This window comes from Calypte anna, chromosome 15 (genome assembly GCF_003957555.1).
Source record: "Calypte anna isolate BGI_N300 chromosome 15, bCalAnn1_v1.p, whole genome shotgun sequence".
Lineage (NCBI taxonomy): Eukaryota > Metazoa > Chordata > Aves > Apodiformes > Trochilidae > Calypte > Calypte anna.
Window position 1 is genome coordinate 5,101,841 of NC_044261.1, and position 19,127 is coordinate 5,120,967.

A 19,127-nucleotide genomic window follows, 5' to 3' on the forward strand; every position below is an offset into this window, starting at 1 on the left:
CAAGCACTATGGCAAGATTATTTTTCAAGCACCAGCTTTAATTATTTGAACATCACAAGCTAAAGTTTTGCAAAAATAAATGCCAGTTTGCATTCCTCTTTCCAGATCTAAAAGAATCTAGTTGAGCCAAATAGAAATGTAATACCTTATTTTTATTCTCAGAAAAACCTCACCATCTGCAAACTTCCTTCCATTCTGGCACAAACTTATGTCCAGCCTTTTATCATGTTATTATGGGAAAGTGTCAACTAAGATGTAATGAAAGAATTTTGAGAAATAAATGGAAAAAGTCTCCATTAACAATAAGCACCTTTATTGACCATTTCTTACCATTCAACATTCACTGCATTTAGTCTCCTAAATTGCTGAATTACAGTCCAGTTTAGCATTTAAACAAAAGAGAAAGATAGTCTACTCTGAGTTGTATAAAAAGTGTTATACCTGGGTGGCACAGAATTAAAGTACTATTCAAAAAAGCCATAGACACAAAAATCACTACCTGTGCTTTTGAAAAGTAAGTCCTATATATTTCAAAGTGCACATTCACACACATCCTCCATATGATGTTGCACTTGTAAAAATGCCCACAAAAATCTGTTTGTTCAGAAGGCAAAGTGGTGGAAAGTACTCTCTATTTCACCATTTCTATTTCCTGGTGTTTAAAACATCTTCAAAACTTATTAGTAAACATTCTGAGGAGCAAGAAAAATCACCTTTTATAAAGACTTAATTTTCTTTTCTACCTTTTTCTGACTTTAATATTAAATTCTACTCAAGCCAATATGAATAAAGTCAACCAGAGCTATTTCACTGTATGGACATCAATTTCCATGCCAGTGTGAGTATTTAGGCAAAATCATTTAACTTAAGTTAGCACTTGAGAGTAAATTCAATTTCTTCTGAGAGCCCTATACTGTGCACAAAGTAAGTTTTTCAACAGTATCCAGGAAGAAATAAAACTTTGAAAATAAGAAAAACTACTGAAATAAGTCCTTGAGAACACATGCAAAATCACATTTCCTGGAAAGGCAAAAACATTTCCTCTTTCCATCTTTCTAAAGGATGGGAGTTACTCTAATGAGCAAAAAAAAAAAATAATCACTATTACAACATGGTGCTGTGTAGTGAAATGAGGCAACCAGGTGCCACTAATTGCCAGGGAGTGGCATGAGCTTGTGTCAAGGCCACCTGTGCCTAATTAGGGTGGGCCCCCACTGCGTTTATTGGCCCCCTAATCCTGCTCATGCACAGTGGGGGCCCACCCTAATCAGGCACAGGTGGGCTTGACACAAGCTCATGCCACTCCCTGGCAATTAGTGGCACCTGGTTGCCTCATTTCACTACAGTGGTGTCTCTCTGTGTCAGTTAGACTTAAGTTCTTTATCAGTACAAAGTATCTGCATCAAAGCTGAAAGGGAATTCCAGTTTGTAGCAGAAATTCATTTATACCCATGCACAATCTTTTTTTCCCCACAAAAGAAATCCAATGTGAGAAATAATCCTTTAAAACAAGGCCATTAAAAACCAAAACAAAAATAATAAATAGAGCAGAAAAGCAAACTAAGCAAACAAAGACGTACATTACTAAGCTAGTGAATGGGATTATTAGAAGCCATGAGAAGTTAGACCTCTGTAACTTCCACATGGCTGGGATCCTGGTTTTCTCATCTGCTTGGATCACAAGGTTCTCAAAGCAGAAATAGGAATTTAAAAATTTTTTTAAATTCCCCTTCCCTGCCTTTGTTTTTAGAGGCATCAGATATCCATGATTCAGTAAATATTTCATAAGGGTAATACAACAAAACAGTTGAACAAAAACTTGAGTTCATTTTGTGAAATAGTTTAGACTAAAAAATGGAATAGCTTACATCAGAAAGGCAACACACTTCACTCTTAAATCCAAGATTTTTGCTTGAATTCAAGTCTACTTCTTATTAACACACAAACACAACTGAACTATCCAGCTACATTTTTCCTTCATTAGCCATAAACTTAGTGGAGAAGGTTGCAGTGTACATCCTAGCTAGCAAAATATTTGGAAAAAGATGTTGTGAAATAGCTGCACACTGGTGAAGACAGATTTCACATTAAAAAGTGTTAATTACTGTGAAATTTTTTATGTTCTGTTCTGGATAATTTATACATCCTTTCTAAGATGATTGAGTTTCTGTTAAACAAAACTGGGATAAGAAATACAAGTCTTTTCAGCCTTTTGAAAGGAAGGGGGAAGGTATGGATGTGATGTTCATGAAGGACAAAATTTTGATGATTCTAAACACCAGGGTGCTCCTTTAATTCATAAAAAATTGTGGGACCTGCTAAAGAACCCCTCTCAGCCACTCTGTCATTTGTGATAGGGAGTGTTTCAATACTGACACAGGTCTCCTGGCCTCTCCAAGCAGAAGGAACATCTTGGGTTCAAGACTAACAGCAAGTTCTCATTGTCATGCCTCGTCTGCTGGAGCAGAATTGTAATTATTTTGTTCTGCAGTGAGATTTTCAAAAACACAACAAATTGGAAGGCTCAGCTTGTTTCTGGAAGACTCAAACACATTTCTGAACTTTTCTTCATTTGCAGGAACTTCTTATACCTGCTAAGCCAGTGCAGAAGTATATGAATTTTAGCCAAATTCCTTAAAAAGTCACATTACCTAGCAAAACACAGCATCTGCTCAATCCCTACTTACATTTGAAATAAATGTTATTTTGAAGAACAATCTCCTATGATCTCTTTGTGCAATATCAGACTAATTCTCCATTTCTAGAATGGAAACTATTTATCAAATAACCACTTAACTCAATAAGCTCAAGGAAAACGTAAGACAAAAAAAGCAAATGTTGACAATTTCTACAAAAGAATCTGTAGGAACACACACATTTAAGTTCCCATTTCGCCACTGAAAACTCTTCAGGTCACTGTCAAAGTTTCTTGCAGACCATATGATATCCTTAGAGATCTTTACTGAAAATACCATAAAGGTGATAGCATTTAGTGACCCAAACTTAAAAAACACAGTTCATGGATCCACCGTTTGGCCAAAGTCATCTTAGAAAAGGGAACACACACAGGATCTTATCACTACTGCATGACACTCATATTTTACAACTTCCACAGAACATTTCGTTCCTTAAGCCCTAGCATGCCAGTGAACAGTCACTGTGAATTATTTTTACAGCTGGAAATCAGCATATTTTTTTTTTTAGAATTTAAAATAGCTGTAGGTAAACAGAATTAGCAACATTTGTTCAGAACAAAGCAGCACATTCTGTTCCCCCTGCCCCCTCCCCAAAACCAGAAGGAAAATGCAGTTACTTTTCTCATCACCAGGCCAAGGACACTGAAGCTTCATGGACTGCAAATTCCTCCACACACAACACACAATTATAAAACTGAGAAGGGTGTCCAGCAAAAAAACATTTACCAAGTGCTGCGAGATTTTACTCAATATGCACTTTTCCCACATACATTAAGAAACAACGTAAGGTATTACGCTGCACTTCGGGTTATGCTATTTTAATGACCAAAAAACAGCAATAGTGGATCAGAAAAAAAAGAGAAACAGATACTGTTTTAAAAGATTGGTTGAGATAAGACATTCGAAAAGAACTGATGCTGGACAAAAAAAAAATAATCCTGAAACCCCTTTAAAGTTGTCGGACTTTTTTATCAGTGCTTTTAATGTTGACATCCAGTATCTCTACTTTCTTTGTGAGCCGATCCAGCACCTCATCCTGCTCATCTATTTCTGTCTGCAGACCAAGAGCAAGGTTCTTCAGACGACTCAACCCAGAAGACATCTCATCTGTCAGCAAAGATAGGAAGAAGCACAAAGCACTCTGTTTAAATGGCCACTATCAGGATTCCTCCCTCCCCAAAACCCTGGGTTAGAAAATGTTACAACTGCTCAAGTCTGAGTGTTCTTCAGCAGTGGACACACCAATACTGTAACACTTCTGCCACACTTCTACCAGAAATAACTCTCTTCATTCCAAGTTACAAATGCTTAAAGCCAGACTGGAGCTTTACAAAATGACATATCCTGTGATGCAGTTTTTAATTTTAAAAACCAAACCTTTTACAGAAAAATATGTACATCTTTTCTCAGCTCAGTATACACAATAAGCTCCCTCTCTCGACTGATTAAACTTCACGCAGAGATATCATAAGTGTGCTGAAGATTTTAGCAGTCAGTTCTTTAACACAGATGTAAAAATCCCATTTCCAGACTTTGTAATTTGGCTACAAGGAAATTATTTTATTGTCTAATTGGTCAGTATAAATGCTTCTGAGACTAGGAAGTTTTTCATGGTTTGAAATACACCAACTGTACTTCTACTAACTCTTATGCTTGACTATTTCTCTTTAGTCCTTTCTTTTCTGATTTCTTTCCAGAGTCTTCTTTCTAGGCCAGCTAAACAGTGACATGTAAGCTAGGAGGTACTTGGTTGTGTTTGCTGCAGAACAGAGGAAGAGAAACTCAGCTGAATGGATTGGGGAAGTAATAAAATAAATGCAGCAAATTAGCAAATAACTTAGTACCTTACAGTTCTTCTATTTTCTGCAAAACATGTTTATTTCAGAAGCTGCACTAAGTTTTAAATTCTTTGGATCCAAACTAATGTACAATACCCAAGTTTAAATGTATGTGGCAAACCTTAGAAAAAGAGGTGGCAAGTATCCAAACTGGTCTAACCTGGGTGAAAATCTGCACCATTTTTTCCTTAATACTACTACTAGTACCTGCTAAGTAAGATTTTTCAGAATGGGTGGAGATAAGGCTGCTTGTCCCAGTGGACAACTTACAGGGTGACTCAAAGAAACATTTTCATATCCTGACAGAGTTATGGGATAGTTCAGCACCATTTTTTCATTCAAGTAAGATTTTCTAGCATATGCACGTGTGCCAGGAGTTTTTTTATAGTGAATATATGATCTAAAAAGACTCATGCTTTTGGTGCAGGGGTTTTTTTCCCCTGGTCTCTTTGCTCAGGGGCAGTTCAAAAACTGTTTCCAAAGCAGACACGTTGCAGTACAGTTGAAGTATTAACACCAGAAGCATATTAGTTTCCACAGTAGATTTATAGATTTATACTACTCCAGGTATCCTCACCAGTTTGATTCTAGCTGTGAAACACACTCCTAGCTCTGCTTTGTTATTAATATCAGCAAGTAGCTGACCCACAGACACAGCATTCTACCATTCAAATAATGGATGTTTTAATCAAGGTTTTGATTCTGCCATGTAGATAGTTTTGAAATGCAGAAACCAAGCAATTGTTCTTGTTCGTTTTTAACTATTAAATTTCACATTTCAAACAAATTAAGGAGTTTGTTGGCAATATATTACTTAGAAATCCTCTCTGGCTTAAGAGCCAAAAATGAAAATTGTATTGCATCAAACTGCTTCCTAAAATTGCATTAAAATCAAACACTCACCTAAGTTGTTATCAATTTTCTGGTGGTAAGCTCGCAGGTGTTGGTTCTTCGGGTAGGAATCCCCTTGCACTGAAGAAACTAAATCTGCTTTGCCAAAATCATTGTCTGTTAAGAGCATAAATTTCAGGATATTAAAAAAGGCCAGAAAAAAATTTGGTTTAAAGTTTTGAAAGGGCTATTAAAAATTATTCTGACCACAGCTGCCTTGTAATCATATAACCTGTTAGCAGGGGTATCAAAAGTAGTCCAACACTGCTATTTATAGGGCACTCCTCTAGATGAACACTTATTAAGTAACAATTATTCTCTTTTGGGCTGCCTTTCGTAGTTCTACGAAGTAATTCAGAGAAAAAATAAAAGAAAAAAACCAGCCACCCAGTGAACAACAAAGCCAGGTTGGTATCTTATACCAGCAGCCAGCGTTCCCCCAAGACAAGCACCAGAGAGTTATTTCTGCCCTCTACTGGACAGGCTTTAATACTACGCGAGTGGAATGCAGATTAATGTGCCCAAAAACTATTTCTTTACCCTGCTGCTTTTGCACTCCTGCTAAATAATTGATCCTCACTTTAAAAAGAAGCAGTTACTTTTTGCATAACCATGATAAACACTGTGAGAACAGGGAACAAGACCAAACCCTGTACACTTTGTTTCATCAACCAAGTAATGACTTTAGTGGAAAGGGTTATGGTCAAAAAAATAAAACCAACCAAAAAAACCAAACCCAAAAACCAAAACAAAAACAGGAAAAAAGGAAAACATATCTGAAAACAATGGAAAATGGTGGAAAAGGAGAACTTCTGAACACGTAAGTTCACGTTTTGGCAAACATTAGGACAAGGTTGCTTGCAGCTGGTATGATTGATTCTTGGCTCCTCTGTGCAAATATAAGCACTGGATGCTTCTAAAGCCTTTCACTGACGTAGCATAAATCCCCCACAGGAAGGGCTAAATAAAATCTCCATTCAAGTAAAAAAAAAATCCCATAAGAATTCAAAGCCATGAAGGCTGGAACACAAATCTCCAGATGTTCAGCAGTCAGCAGTTGGGCAGGCTGAAGGGTCTCTGCCTTCACCATGTGCAAGTTTGCCCCATGTTGATGACATTCAATGTAAAATAAAGTTAACAAACCTGAATTATCTAGTTTCCTTAAATTTGGATGACTTTCCTGGTATTTTGACTCTTGTTCTTTACTAGACATCATTGCTTCTTTTAATCTGGTAATAAAGAGAATAAAAAGAAAACAACATTCCTGTGGGACAGCAGGCCTAATTTTGAGACTGTTAAATGAAACCAACTATCAAATTCAATTAAGAGCAGCTAATTTCTTCTGTCTGATCCAAAATGTTCCCTTAAATCTATTATAATTTGTCTACAGAGAAAGCAGAACTGACCACTTTAGTGCTGAAAACAGTGTATGGAAACTTTGATATCATAACTAAAACTATCTTCTGTCTTGGAAACAAACTCTTTGATTCCTCTAGTGGAGGATGGAGGAAAGAAGGAAATCAATCCATGCAGCATTACCAGGCTTTACACAGATTTCTCAGCAGAAGAGAGAAGAGTAAGACACCATAATTTTACAAAACTTTATCTACAGCTTCAATAGAAGCTAGACAAATACATGCAATATTTAACTAGGAGTATTTCAATGCTACCAATCATGATTTCCTGATAAGGCTGAGTAAGCATGATAATTCAGAAAATGATCTGAATTATCTGAAGTGTTACTTGTGTTATTTAATGTAATTGTTGGAATGAATTCCTCACAAATACAAAGTTATTCTTACCACTACAAATACAAATAAAAGGAAAATATTTTTCTGAATAGTTAAAGCAAAACAGGAGCTAGATACCATCTCAGGAGTTCACTTGACAAGAGTAAATAATCTTTTAAATTATGATTTTTTAAATTACGATTTTCTGGTGACTTTTCAGAGATGCTGTGGGAGATAAGTCCCAAATACAACATGTGTATCACTTACCTACTGTTAGCATAATATTCAGGGCTTCCATTCTGCTCTGGCTTGCTCTCTGGAGGTTTGGCTTTGAAGTAGTTTACCAAGCCCCCCCAAACACTCTTAATGCTATTTATGTGCCTCTGACTGGTCTTCAGGTCCTGGTCCATTTTGTCCACCATTTGTTCTGTGCGCTTCAGAACCTCTCCTTGACGTACAAGCTCCTAAAAGATATTCACAGAAAAAGAGAAGCTGGTAAACCAAAAGATACTGAAACATCAAATTTATTTAACAAACACTCTAAAGAAAATTAAGAATTCTTTCATCTGCATAAGTTATTTCTTAAGGCATACAAGCTTTTTATCCACTCACTCCTCTTCCTCCACAGCACTTGGATCAAGTAAAATCAGCTGTAAAATCCTCATCACTATGCAATGCCAGGTGCCTGAGATCTACTACAAACAGCATCCAGGAGTTTTCTGTATCAGCCCTTTTCAGGTTGACATTTGTACCTCTTTTTGATGGAACACACATGGCTCCAGATGAGTGATATAGTGAAAATGTGAAGCTTTATGGCAGGGAAAAGAGCAAGTAGAACTATTTCTGGCTATTTTTGCATTATTAGGAGTTTCCTGATAATTTAGAAATAGACTGACCCAAGGAAACCAATGCAAATAATTTTTTTTCATACTGTAGGAACAATCTTTGAGCTAATACTACCAGTGTAAGACAAAGAATTTTAAATATATACATTATATTATTTTCTAAATCAGCAGCACAAACACTATTCCTAAAGATTAGGATTCCTTTTCCATCAGGAAAGTTGCCTGGAGCTAAGACTAATGAAAACCAAAGAACTTGTGTTCACATTCTCTCCCAACTTTGGGGAATTCTAGTTGAATATCTTTTTTTTCCCCCACTCTATATAGCAGCAAATACACAGGGTTTTACCACAAGCTTCACGTTAAGCCTCAACTTCTTGATTCCTCGTTTGTTTTTTTTCTGAACAAACAAATCACGAGACTGCAAGTTTGCAGAAGTGCCACCGAGAACCTCCCCAGCACCTGTGGAGCTCCTGTCTTAATTTAGGCAAGGAAACTAAAGCTGAAATAAACAGCCCAGTGCCAGGTGACACAGGGGACACGACCTCTGTGAGCCATGTCTCTGATTTTAAACATTCTGCAACGCGGCCAGAAGAATGAAGGAAATGATTAATCAGGGTGAAGCGAGCACAACACAAACAACAGGGCGGGCTCTTCGTTTACCCGAGGGAACTGCTGAAAACTTTTTTTTTGTTCGACATAAAGAGACATAAATACCATTAATAAAGCTTAGGAAGAATTATGAGAAGCAGATGAAAACACAGCCGAGCCTTAACCTCGGTATTACACAAATAGGGGGGGATCCTGCTGGGGACTTTTCCGTAAAACCCAAACCCAGCAAACCCAGATGGGGGATGAGCGGTGTCCGGATCACTGAGCAGCCCTGACCTGGTTGGGGAGGGGCAAACAAACCCCCCCGAGGGGTCTCACACGGAGCAGCCCCTCGGCCCGGCAGCCGGCACAGCCCAACCGCCCCCGGAGGGGGGGGGGGGGGGGAAGGCTCCGCTCTCGGTTCGTCCCCGAACCCCTCGGGGCCCCGACGCACCTCGGAGGTGGCCACGCCGATCCGCTCCGACTCGTAGAGGAGCGAGAGGGAGCGGGCGGTGCTGTCGGCGGTGGCGGCGGAGCGACGCAGCACCTCCTGCCGCAGGTACCGCTGCCGATCGGTGCCGTCCGCCTCCCCGCCGCCCCTCGCCGGCCGCCACGCCGCCGCCTCCTCTTCTTCCTCCTCGGCGAAGGGGTTGTAGCTCCTCGGGAGGGCCGACATGGTGCCACCGGCTGCGAGTCGCGAAGGGAGAGCCCGCGGTGTGCGCCTCAGGGAGGCGGCGCGCTCGGCTCCCACCACGGATCCCCTCACGGGCCGGGACTGCTCCGCCGCTCGCCGCAAGACCCCCGCCTCAGACCGCTTCGCTTCGTTCCCCTCCGCTCCGCTTCCGCCCACAACGGAGCGCCGGGCGGAACTGCCTCGCTCCCACACCCCGGGGGCGGGGCGAAGACACCGGAGCGCCACGGAGACAGAAGGTTCCTGGGAGGGAACCCCGCGGCGGGGCGGGAGGAGGTGGCTCTGCGGGGAGCGCCCTTCTGTAAAGTGGGTTCTGGGAAGGGCGAGCCGGGGGGGAACGAGCACCGGGACGGGCACCGGGAAGGGACGGGCGGTGAAGCCGCTACGGGCGCCGCCATCTGTGCGCTGTGATTGGTGTTTCGTGACCCCGCGGGAAGTGGCGGACTCGCGAGAGTAGGCGGAGCGAGCTGACTGGCGGGCGGGCGGGCGGCGCCTTCCGTTCCCTCACAACATGGCGGCCGCGGCTGTGGCGGCGGCCGCGGCTGCAGCTGCGACGGCGGCGGCCGCGGCCGCTGCAACCACCACTGCGGCGGCGGCCTTGGCTCCCTCCGCGGGCGCGGGGCGGGGAAGCTACGCGGGCACCACGCGCGGCTTCTACTTCAACACGGTGTTGTCGCTGGCCCGGTCGCTAGCGGTGCAGAACCCGGCGCCGCTGGAGAAGGTGAGGGGCTGCGCCTGCGGGGAGCGGCTGTCACGCGTGGGGGGGCGCCTGTGAGGGCGGCTGAGGGTCCGTAGTGCGCGGAGGCCGCCTCTGCGGGCTCTCTGAGGTCGTCACGCGTGAGAGAGGCGTCTCTGTGTGGCGGGGGCCGTCGTGCGGGTGGGGGCTGCGTGTTTGCACGTCACGCGAGTCTGCGCGGCAGGGCTGGCATCGTGGGTGCCGTGGCGGGGGGGCGCGACACGGTTTCTGTGGAGGGTATTCGTGCCGTGTGGGTAGGGAGGGTGTCGGGTCGTGGCCGTGCGTGAGGTGTGGGTGTGCGGGTCGCCTCGGCTGCCTCTGAGGTGCGTGGGGAGCGGGTGGGAGCCAGGGTGCGATGGGAGCAGCTCCGGTGCTGTTTCTCGGCAGCTCCGCATCCTTGAGGTTCGTGCAGCGGGGTCCTGTGGGTGCTGTAGGGATCAGCCGGGTTGGGGCCGGTTGCCTGAACCCCCCTCCCTGGTTACACCCACGCAGTGTGTTCAGCTCCAGGTAAATCCCGCTGGATGAACCTCTGCCCAGTGTGGAATCAGACACGGGTGTATTCCTCGGGACACTTTTCCTCGTGGGTCTTCGCTGCTGGCGTGGAGCAATTGCTGTGGTGCTGTGCAGGATAGAAAGGTGGAGTCTTGTGTTCAGGAGTTGCCTTCTCTGACCACAAAGTAATTGACCTAAATTGCCTCGTGTGATAAGGAAAGAGGGCAAAATTGTTGGAAAAGATAACTCTGTGTTGGTGAAAGCTTGTTCTTCCCCAGCTCTTGCAGGCTTTACGTCTTAATTCTTGTTTTGGAAATCTACCATTGGTCTGACAGCCAACTGTGAATAATTTTCATAAGCTGTGCAGTTGCATTACTAATATCCAGGGATTTATTTTTTGTTTTCTTATGTTTTTCATTTGAAAGACTACAGTCAGTGTTAAATGATATCAACAGTTCATATCTCACTAAAGTTCTTCATGCATGTTGCTGCAGGTATTACCCTGATGTGTGATACATGCATCAGAAATTATTTCCAAAAGTTCATATTTCCTCTGCTGTATTTTATGTTGAGCCAGTGGACTCTTTGTGTTCTGTATTATGAGATGTGGCAGTTTAAGGACCAAAATCTTACATTTCAGTGAACATCCAATAAGTTCTTTTAGTCCTTTAGGGAGATAGTTCTTAGTTTAAAAATTTAAAGGTGGAATGTTTAGAGAGTTATCTAAATAGGAAGTAACTTGACATTCAAACATAAATCATCCAAACATAGGTGTTGTTTTTTACAGTCCTCTTTAGTTAAGATTTATTGATGTCAAGGAGATTGATAAAACTATAATATGTTTGTTGCAGTTTCCCTTTCTTAACAGTTCTATGGAAAAACAAAAGTACTTGGGAGACTTGAGATATTCTTTACTTGTGTGCTGTGTATGAAGTGAAGGGATAGGTAAGTGAGAAAGGAATAGTTCTGAAAACTTAACCTGTTATGTTAAAAGGATTTCAGCAGAATTCATGCTCAGTTAGGTGACAATTTATAGTTCAGTGTTGTATATGAAGAAGCCATTGGTGCAGCTGTAACCAAAACTCCATTCACTGGGGTTTTTTTTACAGGAATTGAGTAAATATAATACCTGTGCTTGCTGTTTATTTCATGCCCATCCAAAACACTCAGTGCATAAGTGGATGGAAGGCTTTGATGTACCAGGGATGCAGGAATGAGCTTCTGTAAATGTGATTCTCTGAAAATTCTGGGGAATTCTCTTGAGATGTGAAAACAAACAAACAGCTTGATCAGATGTTGAAGAAAAACTTTGAAGTTGATCCATGTTGTGGTAAAAATGACATCTACTTGAGGTTTTTGTGTCTTTTCTAGTTTCTGTCATTATCAGTGTTTCCTAGCCCTGAGCTGCTTTCATGAGGAGTGATGACTAAAGGAGAGTAATGTGGCCATCTGTCTTTCAGAAGATGGAAAGACTACTGCCCACTTCTAACCCAGGGTGTTTGAATGAGTTGAAACCCACAGCCTGTCAGCTCATTTCTCTGCTCTAAAAATCTTTGCAATTTTATTAGTGCTACCCAGGCGTGCTCTAGGGCATGGATGTGGCAGGAAGCTCAGCTCCACAACAGAGAAGCTGGGATCTATTTGCGTTGCTTTCCTGAAGTCTGCTGGTGGAATTTTGAAAGCCAGTTTTACTACATGTACTGTTGTTGCCAGGGATTACTTTGGATCTTGTTCCACTGTTCTTTCCCTCAACTGTTTTTCAGGTACAGAAATTGCTCTGTATGTGTCCAGTGGATTTCCATGGGATTTTCCAGTTAGATGAACGTCGCAGGGATGCTGTTATTGCTTTAGGAATCTTCCTCATTGAATCTGACCTTCAGGTATTTTTCCTGCTTTGGCTAACTCTAACTTGAAAGGTTTTGGATTAATTCAAGTTTAGTTGTTCAGTGAATGAAAACCTTGTATTTAATCTTCATAAAAATAAATTAAAAGATCAGAGATAACAGATGGATGGAGGCAGGAGAGTACAAGGCAACGAGGGCAGTACTGATGTAGGATAGTACTTGTGGCATTGCAACAGCCAAACTATTGTCCTTTTTTTTGGTCATCATAGCTTCAGGAGAGAAAAGAAAAGCTGTTCAGGAGTAAATACTGAAAATACTGTAAATACTGTATGATGGCTCAAGCCATGTGTGACTGTGTTCTTCCCCATATACTTCTAAATGTTCTGCTGTACTCCTGAGTGTCAGGTTTGTAATAGGCCTTTTCATGTCTGGCACTAGCCAGGATAAAAAGACAAAGTGCACATAGGCTGCATTGTGTGTGAACATCTTATTTGTGTCTGTCAGCCCATTCATGCCAAGCTGGTTCTCTTCCCTTTGCACTCTGGGCAGGGTATTGTTCTGTGCAGAGGAAAGGAAGGGATATACTGAGTCCTAGATACACAGTCATGAGACCTCATTTCAAGTGATTTCATGTTTCAAGGGTTTCCATCAGGCCTGAATTTCCTCCTATTTAGAATCAATTCAGTGTGATTCAGCTTGCATGTGTATTATTAACTTCCATTTTGTGGTGATTTTTTATTGAGTTTAAATAAGACAGCTGTGCTCATGTTTGCTAGATTTTTTATGATGTTTTCAAAGCTAGCAGTTAGTATTAATTAATCCAGCTCAGTGAGGAAGGAAAGAGCTGTCCTTTGATTTGGTGATGAGGGAGCTGAAGTGTTATGCAGGTGTTTAAAGTGATTTGCATGAGGCCATGGGAGGGGTCACAGGTACTGGGACTGGCACATTGCATTTCTAGTTGTCCTAAAATTATTTAGTGCCCTTGCTCTAAAGTAATGTGTTGGTTGGGGTTAATTACTGTTCTGAAACATTTTTCTCCAACTTCTGCAGAGCATGAGCTGTTGCCTAAAATGAAATGATGGGATTTATAGCACTGAATTGGTTTATTTTTATTAACTTGCACTGAAATCAGTTTGGCAATGGAGTAACCATTAGGAGAGACTTCTGTGTGATTGCTGTAGTCTTTCCATATTTTAAAAATGAGATTATATGCTTCAGATTTTCTTTGACATTTTTCATAGTGTTTTTCTCTTTAGCACAAGGATAATGTGGTTCCTTACCTCCTTCGACTTCTGAAGGGTCTTCCCAAAGTCCAATGGATAGAAGAAAGCAATGCACGGAAGGGCAGAGGTGATGTTTGGATTTTTTGATCTTTGTCATGGAATGCCAGCCAAGAAATAGAAATAACAGAGATTATTCAGCAGATGGTACAAGGGGAGGTGATAGGTCCTGCTAGGTTCTTTAGCTCCTGACTCAACAGCCTTTAATATTGATTTTCTTTAGAAGCAAAGAGGAAGCTGAATATCTCCCAGCTTTCTTGCTTGACTACTTTGACATAAATTGCACTTTCCAAATAATTCTATGTTCAGTAAGTTATGTTACTAAATTGGAGAAGATTGTGTGGTACTTAGGAGAGTGGAACCTCAGCTTTGTTATGCTTTACTTTCAGCTTTGATGCTTAGTTGTTATTTAATCCACTTAATTTCATACCCCTGAGTATATCTGAAAAAGAATACTTTTTCACAAAGGCTATATAAAATGTAATTTCTTTTTCAAATGCTTGAAAACCTACACAACTTTCTAATTATTATAATTTTTTAACATTTCATCTTGAAATTTTGCCAGAGAGGCAAAATGTTCTGAATTAGGTTTTTAGTAGTATGTTTTCCTGCAGTCTCAGAACTGTATGACATGGGAATCACTTGTATCTTCTTGTTTTATTACTGTTTGTTCTGTCAGTTCTCTCTGAAAATACTGCAGTGACTTATTTTCTGCCTGTTACCTTGCAGGATTGCTTCCAGTTGCAGAAAACTTCAGCTTCTGCTTGGTAACTTTGTTGTCAGATGTTGCTTACAGGGATGCATCCCTCAGAGAACAGGTAGGGTCTGTATTAGTTTTGTGTCCATGTAGGACCCAGTTCTGCAGTGCTGCAGTACTAACAAATGTCACTAGAAAGGAGTACACCACAGCTGTTTTCTTTTTTGCAAATGAGTTTAATATGTGTACTGCTGCATTAATTTGCATGTGTTAATTAGTGGTTCAGATAGCTAGAAGATATTTTGAAGTCTGCTGTTATTTCCAGGTGTCAAAGGATGTCAGTGGCTGAGCCTGGAGCTGCAGAATTGAAGTTTAGACACTGAAATTAGGACTGCTGCAATTTTATTTTGCTAGCACGTGCAAGCTCACTGCAGACTTAATAAAAGAAGCTCTAAGCTGAATGGGAGCCATATACTTTTTTAGTTACATAGCATTTAAAAAATCCTGTTTACAGGTTTGTTTGCTTATGTTAATAACTGTAAGTTTCATTTGTGGTTGTGATCTAGTTCTAAGATAATGATGTCTCTGTATCAGAAGGTTCAATTGTATGTCTGTCTTGATTGCTTTAGATTTTGGATGCAATCCTACAAGTAATGCAGTTTCTGTTGGGGATGTGCCAGACTCCACAAATGCATGATAAAGGTACTATTAAAATTGTTACTGTATTCATAACTCCTGACCTCTGGACTTCTCCTGCATTTTCCTATTATTAGGATCACTCCTGAAATGTGTGCAGCTTTTTCTTTCACCTTCTGTTAAGACATACTTATTCTGGTTGTTGCTGACTGAGAAATGTAGAAGCAGAAGTGTATTAATTTGCAATAACTTCATGAGTTTTCGTGTACTAGCAGCAAATTAAGTCTCTGTAAAGCACATTAGGTTGGAGTAGTTTAGTGAAGTGGTAGCAAACTGTGAAGAGGAAGTTCTAGGTTACTCTTAATATACTGTTATATGTGTTCCTCTTTTCCAGAATATTTATGCAAGTATGCAGTGCCCTGTCTGATAGGAATTTCTCGAGCCTTTGGTCGCTACAGCAATTCAGAGGAAGCTCTCCTTTCAAAGCTTTTCCCAAAAATTGCCCCACATTCCCTGAGAGTTCCAGAAGAGCTTGAAGGAATTCGCCGACGATCCTTCAATGATTTCAGATCCATTCTTCCCAGTTCTCTACTCACTGTTTGCCAAGAAGGAACATTAAAGAGAAAGACCAGCAGTGTATCTAGCATCTCTCAGGTTTGTGTTGGAGTGATCTTGTGCTTAGGTGATCTTGTGTTCCTGGTGGAGTTAGGACAGCACTAAGCATGGATTTTTAGTCTTTCAGCACACTGTTTGACCACATAGATCTGTATTTTGGTTCCACAACTGAGTTTCAAAATAGTTTTGTAGTTTCTGAGCTACAGAGCAACCATTGGCAGTTAAACTAACAACTGGACTAATAAGTCTTCATAAGGAACAATTGGCAAATCCTATTCCTTGTGTTATTCTCATGAAAAAGCTTTACATGTATCTCTGAGGAGCTGGCACTTAATGGCTAAGTTTTCAGCAGTGCTGAGGATATGTCAACTCTCTCTGGTTTTACCAGGAGCTGTGGGTGTTTGTTGTCTCAGGGGAAAAGTGGGTTCAAATCCTGGTTTTGAAGCCCCAGACTATTACTATCATACTTCCACACACACAGGAGTCATCATTCTGATCTCTTCCTGTTACTGAAAAGCACTGAACTAGCTTTTTTAACTTCCCTTTTTTGGTTAGAATTTAGCTGTTATGCCTGGCAACACGTAATGCCTGTTTGTTAGTAGCTGTGTTTCATTGTATAAGCGTATGGACCATTCCCTGGAAGATTTTTCAATGTTTCATAAATACTTTTTAAATTATGGCTTTTGTGTGGTGTTTCAGGTTAGTCCTGAACGTGGAATTCCCCCTCCCAGTTCTCCTGGAGGATCTGTCATTCATTATTTTGAAGGTAAATTATTTTCTGAAGAAGTATGATTTGGGGGTTTTGTTGCTATTCATAGAAAATTGAAAATGCAAATCCTTTTGATCCCTTTTTCTGCCCTGTAGAATTCTTACAGTAATTCTTTGGCATATGCTGCTAGGATTTTGAAAAATGTAGGGCTATAAAGACAGTAGGAAGTTTTTCTTAACACCAGTAGTTTCCAGGTTCAGTTGTTTCTGGCAGACTTCTGAAGGAGGCACAGTTTCCTTACTATGAGGCTGTGCCTGGTACTGAGGAGCTTAATTTGACTAGGCCAAAAATATTTTGGGAGATCAGGCTGAGTAACTTAGAGAAAGAAGTATTAATATTGTGCTTCAGCAGACAAATCAATAGTTGGACTATGGCCTGGAATTTTGAGACCTTTTTTGCAAGTTATATAAATCTTTACTGCTTCATTTGAAGAAAACAAGATCTAGGTCATTGTGTAAGACCTAGTAGTTTTGCTGGAATGAGAAATAACAAAGGAGACACTGAAGTAGAGTGGGTATTAGTCTATCATAAAAGACAAAAACATGAAAAAAATTTATAAATTAATGTACAAACTCTTATCTGATGGCTTATGGTAGAGCTCTAGTTGTGAGTTCTGTGTGAAAGGAGGGCTAAAAAATTGTCTTTCATTAATCAAGTGGAGGATTAGCTCTGTCTGGGGTGTTTTGATGTCTGTGGTTCTGCCTGTCCCTTTGAGGTTTTTAACCATTTGGGCATTCTCTGTTTCTGGGTCACTCTCTTCTCTTGAGGCCTGGCTTAAATTAATTTCTTTTGCATTACTTTTCTTTTTCCTTCATAATGCTGTTTGTAGAGGCATCTCTCTTCCTCAGTCCTATCATAGGACTGCAGGGGAATTCAAGTATTGTTCTTGAACTGCTAAGGAGGAAGAGACCTGTTTGTCTTCTGTCTGTCCTGTTGAAGCAACCTATGCTTCTTCAGTTTTATGGTGTTCATATTTTGAATTTAAAAAAAGGCTGCAGGTTAGAGAGAGGCAGGATTTTATTTTCAATGCTGATTTCTATCAGGTATTTCAGAGACTGGGAGCCCCTGTGTTATTTCTGGCAATATAGTTTGTGACAGTTTAACTTTGTGAAGAAGATGAGTAATCACATACTTTTATTTGGACCAAGGCTAATAATTTAGAAAAAAGAACTGAAAACATTTTTTGTTTGTTTTTGGCAGTAAATAGTTGTTTTTTTTTAAAAAGCCTATTAATCACAAGAACATTACTTTGACACAGGCAGCTGAGTACTTTGAAAAGGCAGATAGGTAATTTCTCAAGTGGAAGCAGTGCCAGAAGCTGTAGGCTTAGCAAGTTGTTGGCCTAATATAATTCTTGAATCTGGAAAACAATTTCATTTCTCTTCACCTTCAAATTGCAGCAGTGAATTGGTGCCTCTTGTAAGATTAAAGTTGTGCCACATGTTCATTTGATTTAATATAGGGCAAAACTTTTCAAGATTACTTTTGACTTTATGCTTTTGAACATAATGACATTTACAAATGTTTTCAGGTAAAGGCACACCAGTAGTATGGGGAGACTCAGTGTCACCTCTGTCTCTGACTTGAACACAAGCCATTGAAATCAAACCTTTCATTGTGATTGTAAACTTTGAATAAGCAAATGTGTTTTTTATTAGTTTTCTGTCTTGATTTATCAGTAGATTAGGTGAAAAATGTCTCTTGATAGTTTTTAAGTTAATATTTTTCCTGAAAGTTTATATATCCTCTCTCTCCCCAACCTTTTATTTCAATTATTTCTTTTGATCAGGTTCATATCTTCCTGATGGGAATGCACTGGATCCTGATTATTACTTTTCTACAATCAGTTCAAGCTTTTCAGTTTCTCCTCTCTTCAATGGCATCAACAATAAAGAGTTTAATATCCCACTGGAAATGCTCCGTCAGCTGTTGAACATGGTATGTGACAGGGTCTTGTGAAGGCTGCAGTCAGATTGTGTTCTAGAAATTCATGCCAGCAGAAGATGTGCTTCAAGTTGAAGCTTTTAGAGATGCAAATTTAAAAAATGGTATTCATCTCTCTAGCTTTGTAATATTTTTATGGCATATAACATCATGTTTCAATAGTATTCCTAAAAAGGAAACATGAAGAGTTTGGAAAATCAAATACACTTAATATCAAGTTCTTTCTGTTTGAGTCAAACCACTTGATCTGAGGTAAATTAGATACTGCTAGTTGATGAAATAGAGGATTGTTTTTTGCTGTGAAAGTGAGACCCTTTTTTAGAATAGATGAGTAGGAATTCATGCAAGCTACAGAAACTACTGTTCTGTCTGCTTCCTGCACCAGCTCTTTTGGAACAGCACACAGAAGTTCAAATATCTTTATTTGTGTTGCAGATAGAAATTCTTGTAGCCTTAATTCCATCTGACTCTGCCAATCAAGTGACCTGTTTTCTGTGCATAGACAAATTTTATTGTCTTCATAGCTAGAGTCACCGACAGGAAACATACTTTTAGTTTTTGTTTTTTATTTTATTTATTCTTTTTACCTCCGAAGGTAAAACAGATTGTTGAAGATTCTCTGCTAAAGACCTTAGATGCAGTTATAGCTGAAGTTGCAGAGGTATGTTTTTAAATTTCTTTTCTAATGACCATTGGTTTTTTTTTTCTTGGCAAATCAGTCCTTTACATGTATAATGTATGCCTTGGCCAAACAATACTAATTTCCTGTGAGAACTGTTCTTTCAGTGGTTTAAATCTAGCTTAGGACTGTGTAGAAGTGGGGGCTGAAGGGAAA

The 19,127-nt window shown here is 40.4% G+C and overlaps 2 protein-coding genes across 3 annotated transcripts in view; one reads left to right on the top strand and one right to left on the bottom strand.

Moving 5' to 3' along the window:
• Positions 1-296: 296 nt before the first annotated feature.
• Positions 297-9,495, bottom strand: SNAP29 (synaptosome associated protein 29). The gene is made up of 6 exons (XM_030460609.1): positions 9,043-9,495; positions 7,423-7,619; positions 6,569-6,654; positions 5,438-5,542; positions 1,342-3,803; positions 297-1,117 (listed from the first exon to the last, which is right to left on the bottom strand). The coding sequence occupies exons 1-5, from the start codon at positions 9,262-9,264 to the stop codon at positions 3,646-3,648; spliced, it is 768 nt and encodes a 255-aa protein (XP_030316469.1). The 5' UTR covers positions 9,265-9,495; the 3' UTR covers positions 297-1,117; positions 1,342-3,645.
• A 293-nt stretch (positions 9,496-9,788) lies between these two features.
• PI4KA (phosphatidylinositol 4-kinase alpha) overlaps positions 9,789-19,127 on the top strand; it is a 57,243-nt gene continuing 47,904 nt past the window's right edge. Inside the window, exons 1-9 of one of the 2 annotated variants that reach the window (XM_030460723.1) lie at positions 9,789-10,000; positions 12,271-12,387; positions 13,608-13,701; positions 14,361-14,449; positions 14,958-15,030; positions 15,359-15,618; positions 16,279-16,345; positions 18,138-18,286; positions 18,888-18,953. In XM_030460723.1, the coding sequence (XP_030316583.1) occupies positions 9,791-10,000; positions 12,271-12,387; positions 13,608-13,701; positions 14,361-14,449; positions 14,958-15,030; positions 15,359-15,618; positions 16,279-16,345; positions 18,138-18,286; positions 18,888-18,953 (1,125 nt within the window). In that variant the 5' untranslated portion in view covers positions 9,789-9,790. The remainder of the gene's footprint in view (positions 10,001-12,270; positions 12,388-13,607; positions 13,702-14,360; positions 14,450-14,957; positions 15,031-15,358; positions 15,619-16,278; positions 16,346-18,137; positions 18,287-18,887; positions 18,954-19,127) is intronic. The other variant, XM_030460722.1, reaches the window with a different exon arrangement.

What these genes read in the sequence shown, in the direction of transcription:
- SNAP29 (XM_030460609.1), bottom strand. Translation starts at nt 9,264, where the DNA reads ATGTCGGCCCTCCCGAGGAGCTACAACCCCTTCGCCGAGGAGGAAGAA. An exon ending in GAATATTATGCTAACAGTAG is followed by an intron (nt 6,655 to 7,422) that starts GTAAGTGATACA and finishes CTTTATTACCAG; the next exon opens with ATTAAAAGAAGCAATGATGT. An exon ending in AAGGAAACTAGATAATTCAG is followed by an intron (nt 5,543 to 6,568) that starts GTTTGTTAACTT and finishes TGCTCTTAACAG; the next exon opens with ACAATGATTTTGGCAAAGCA.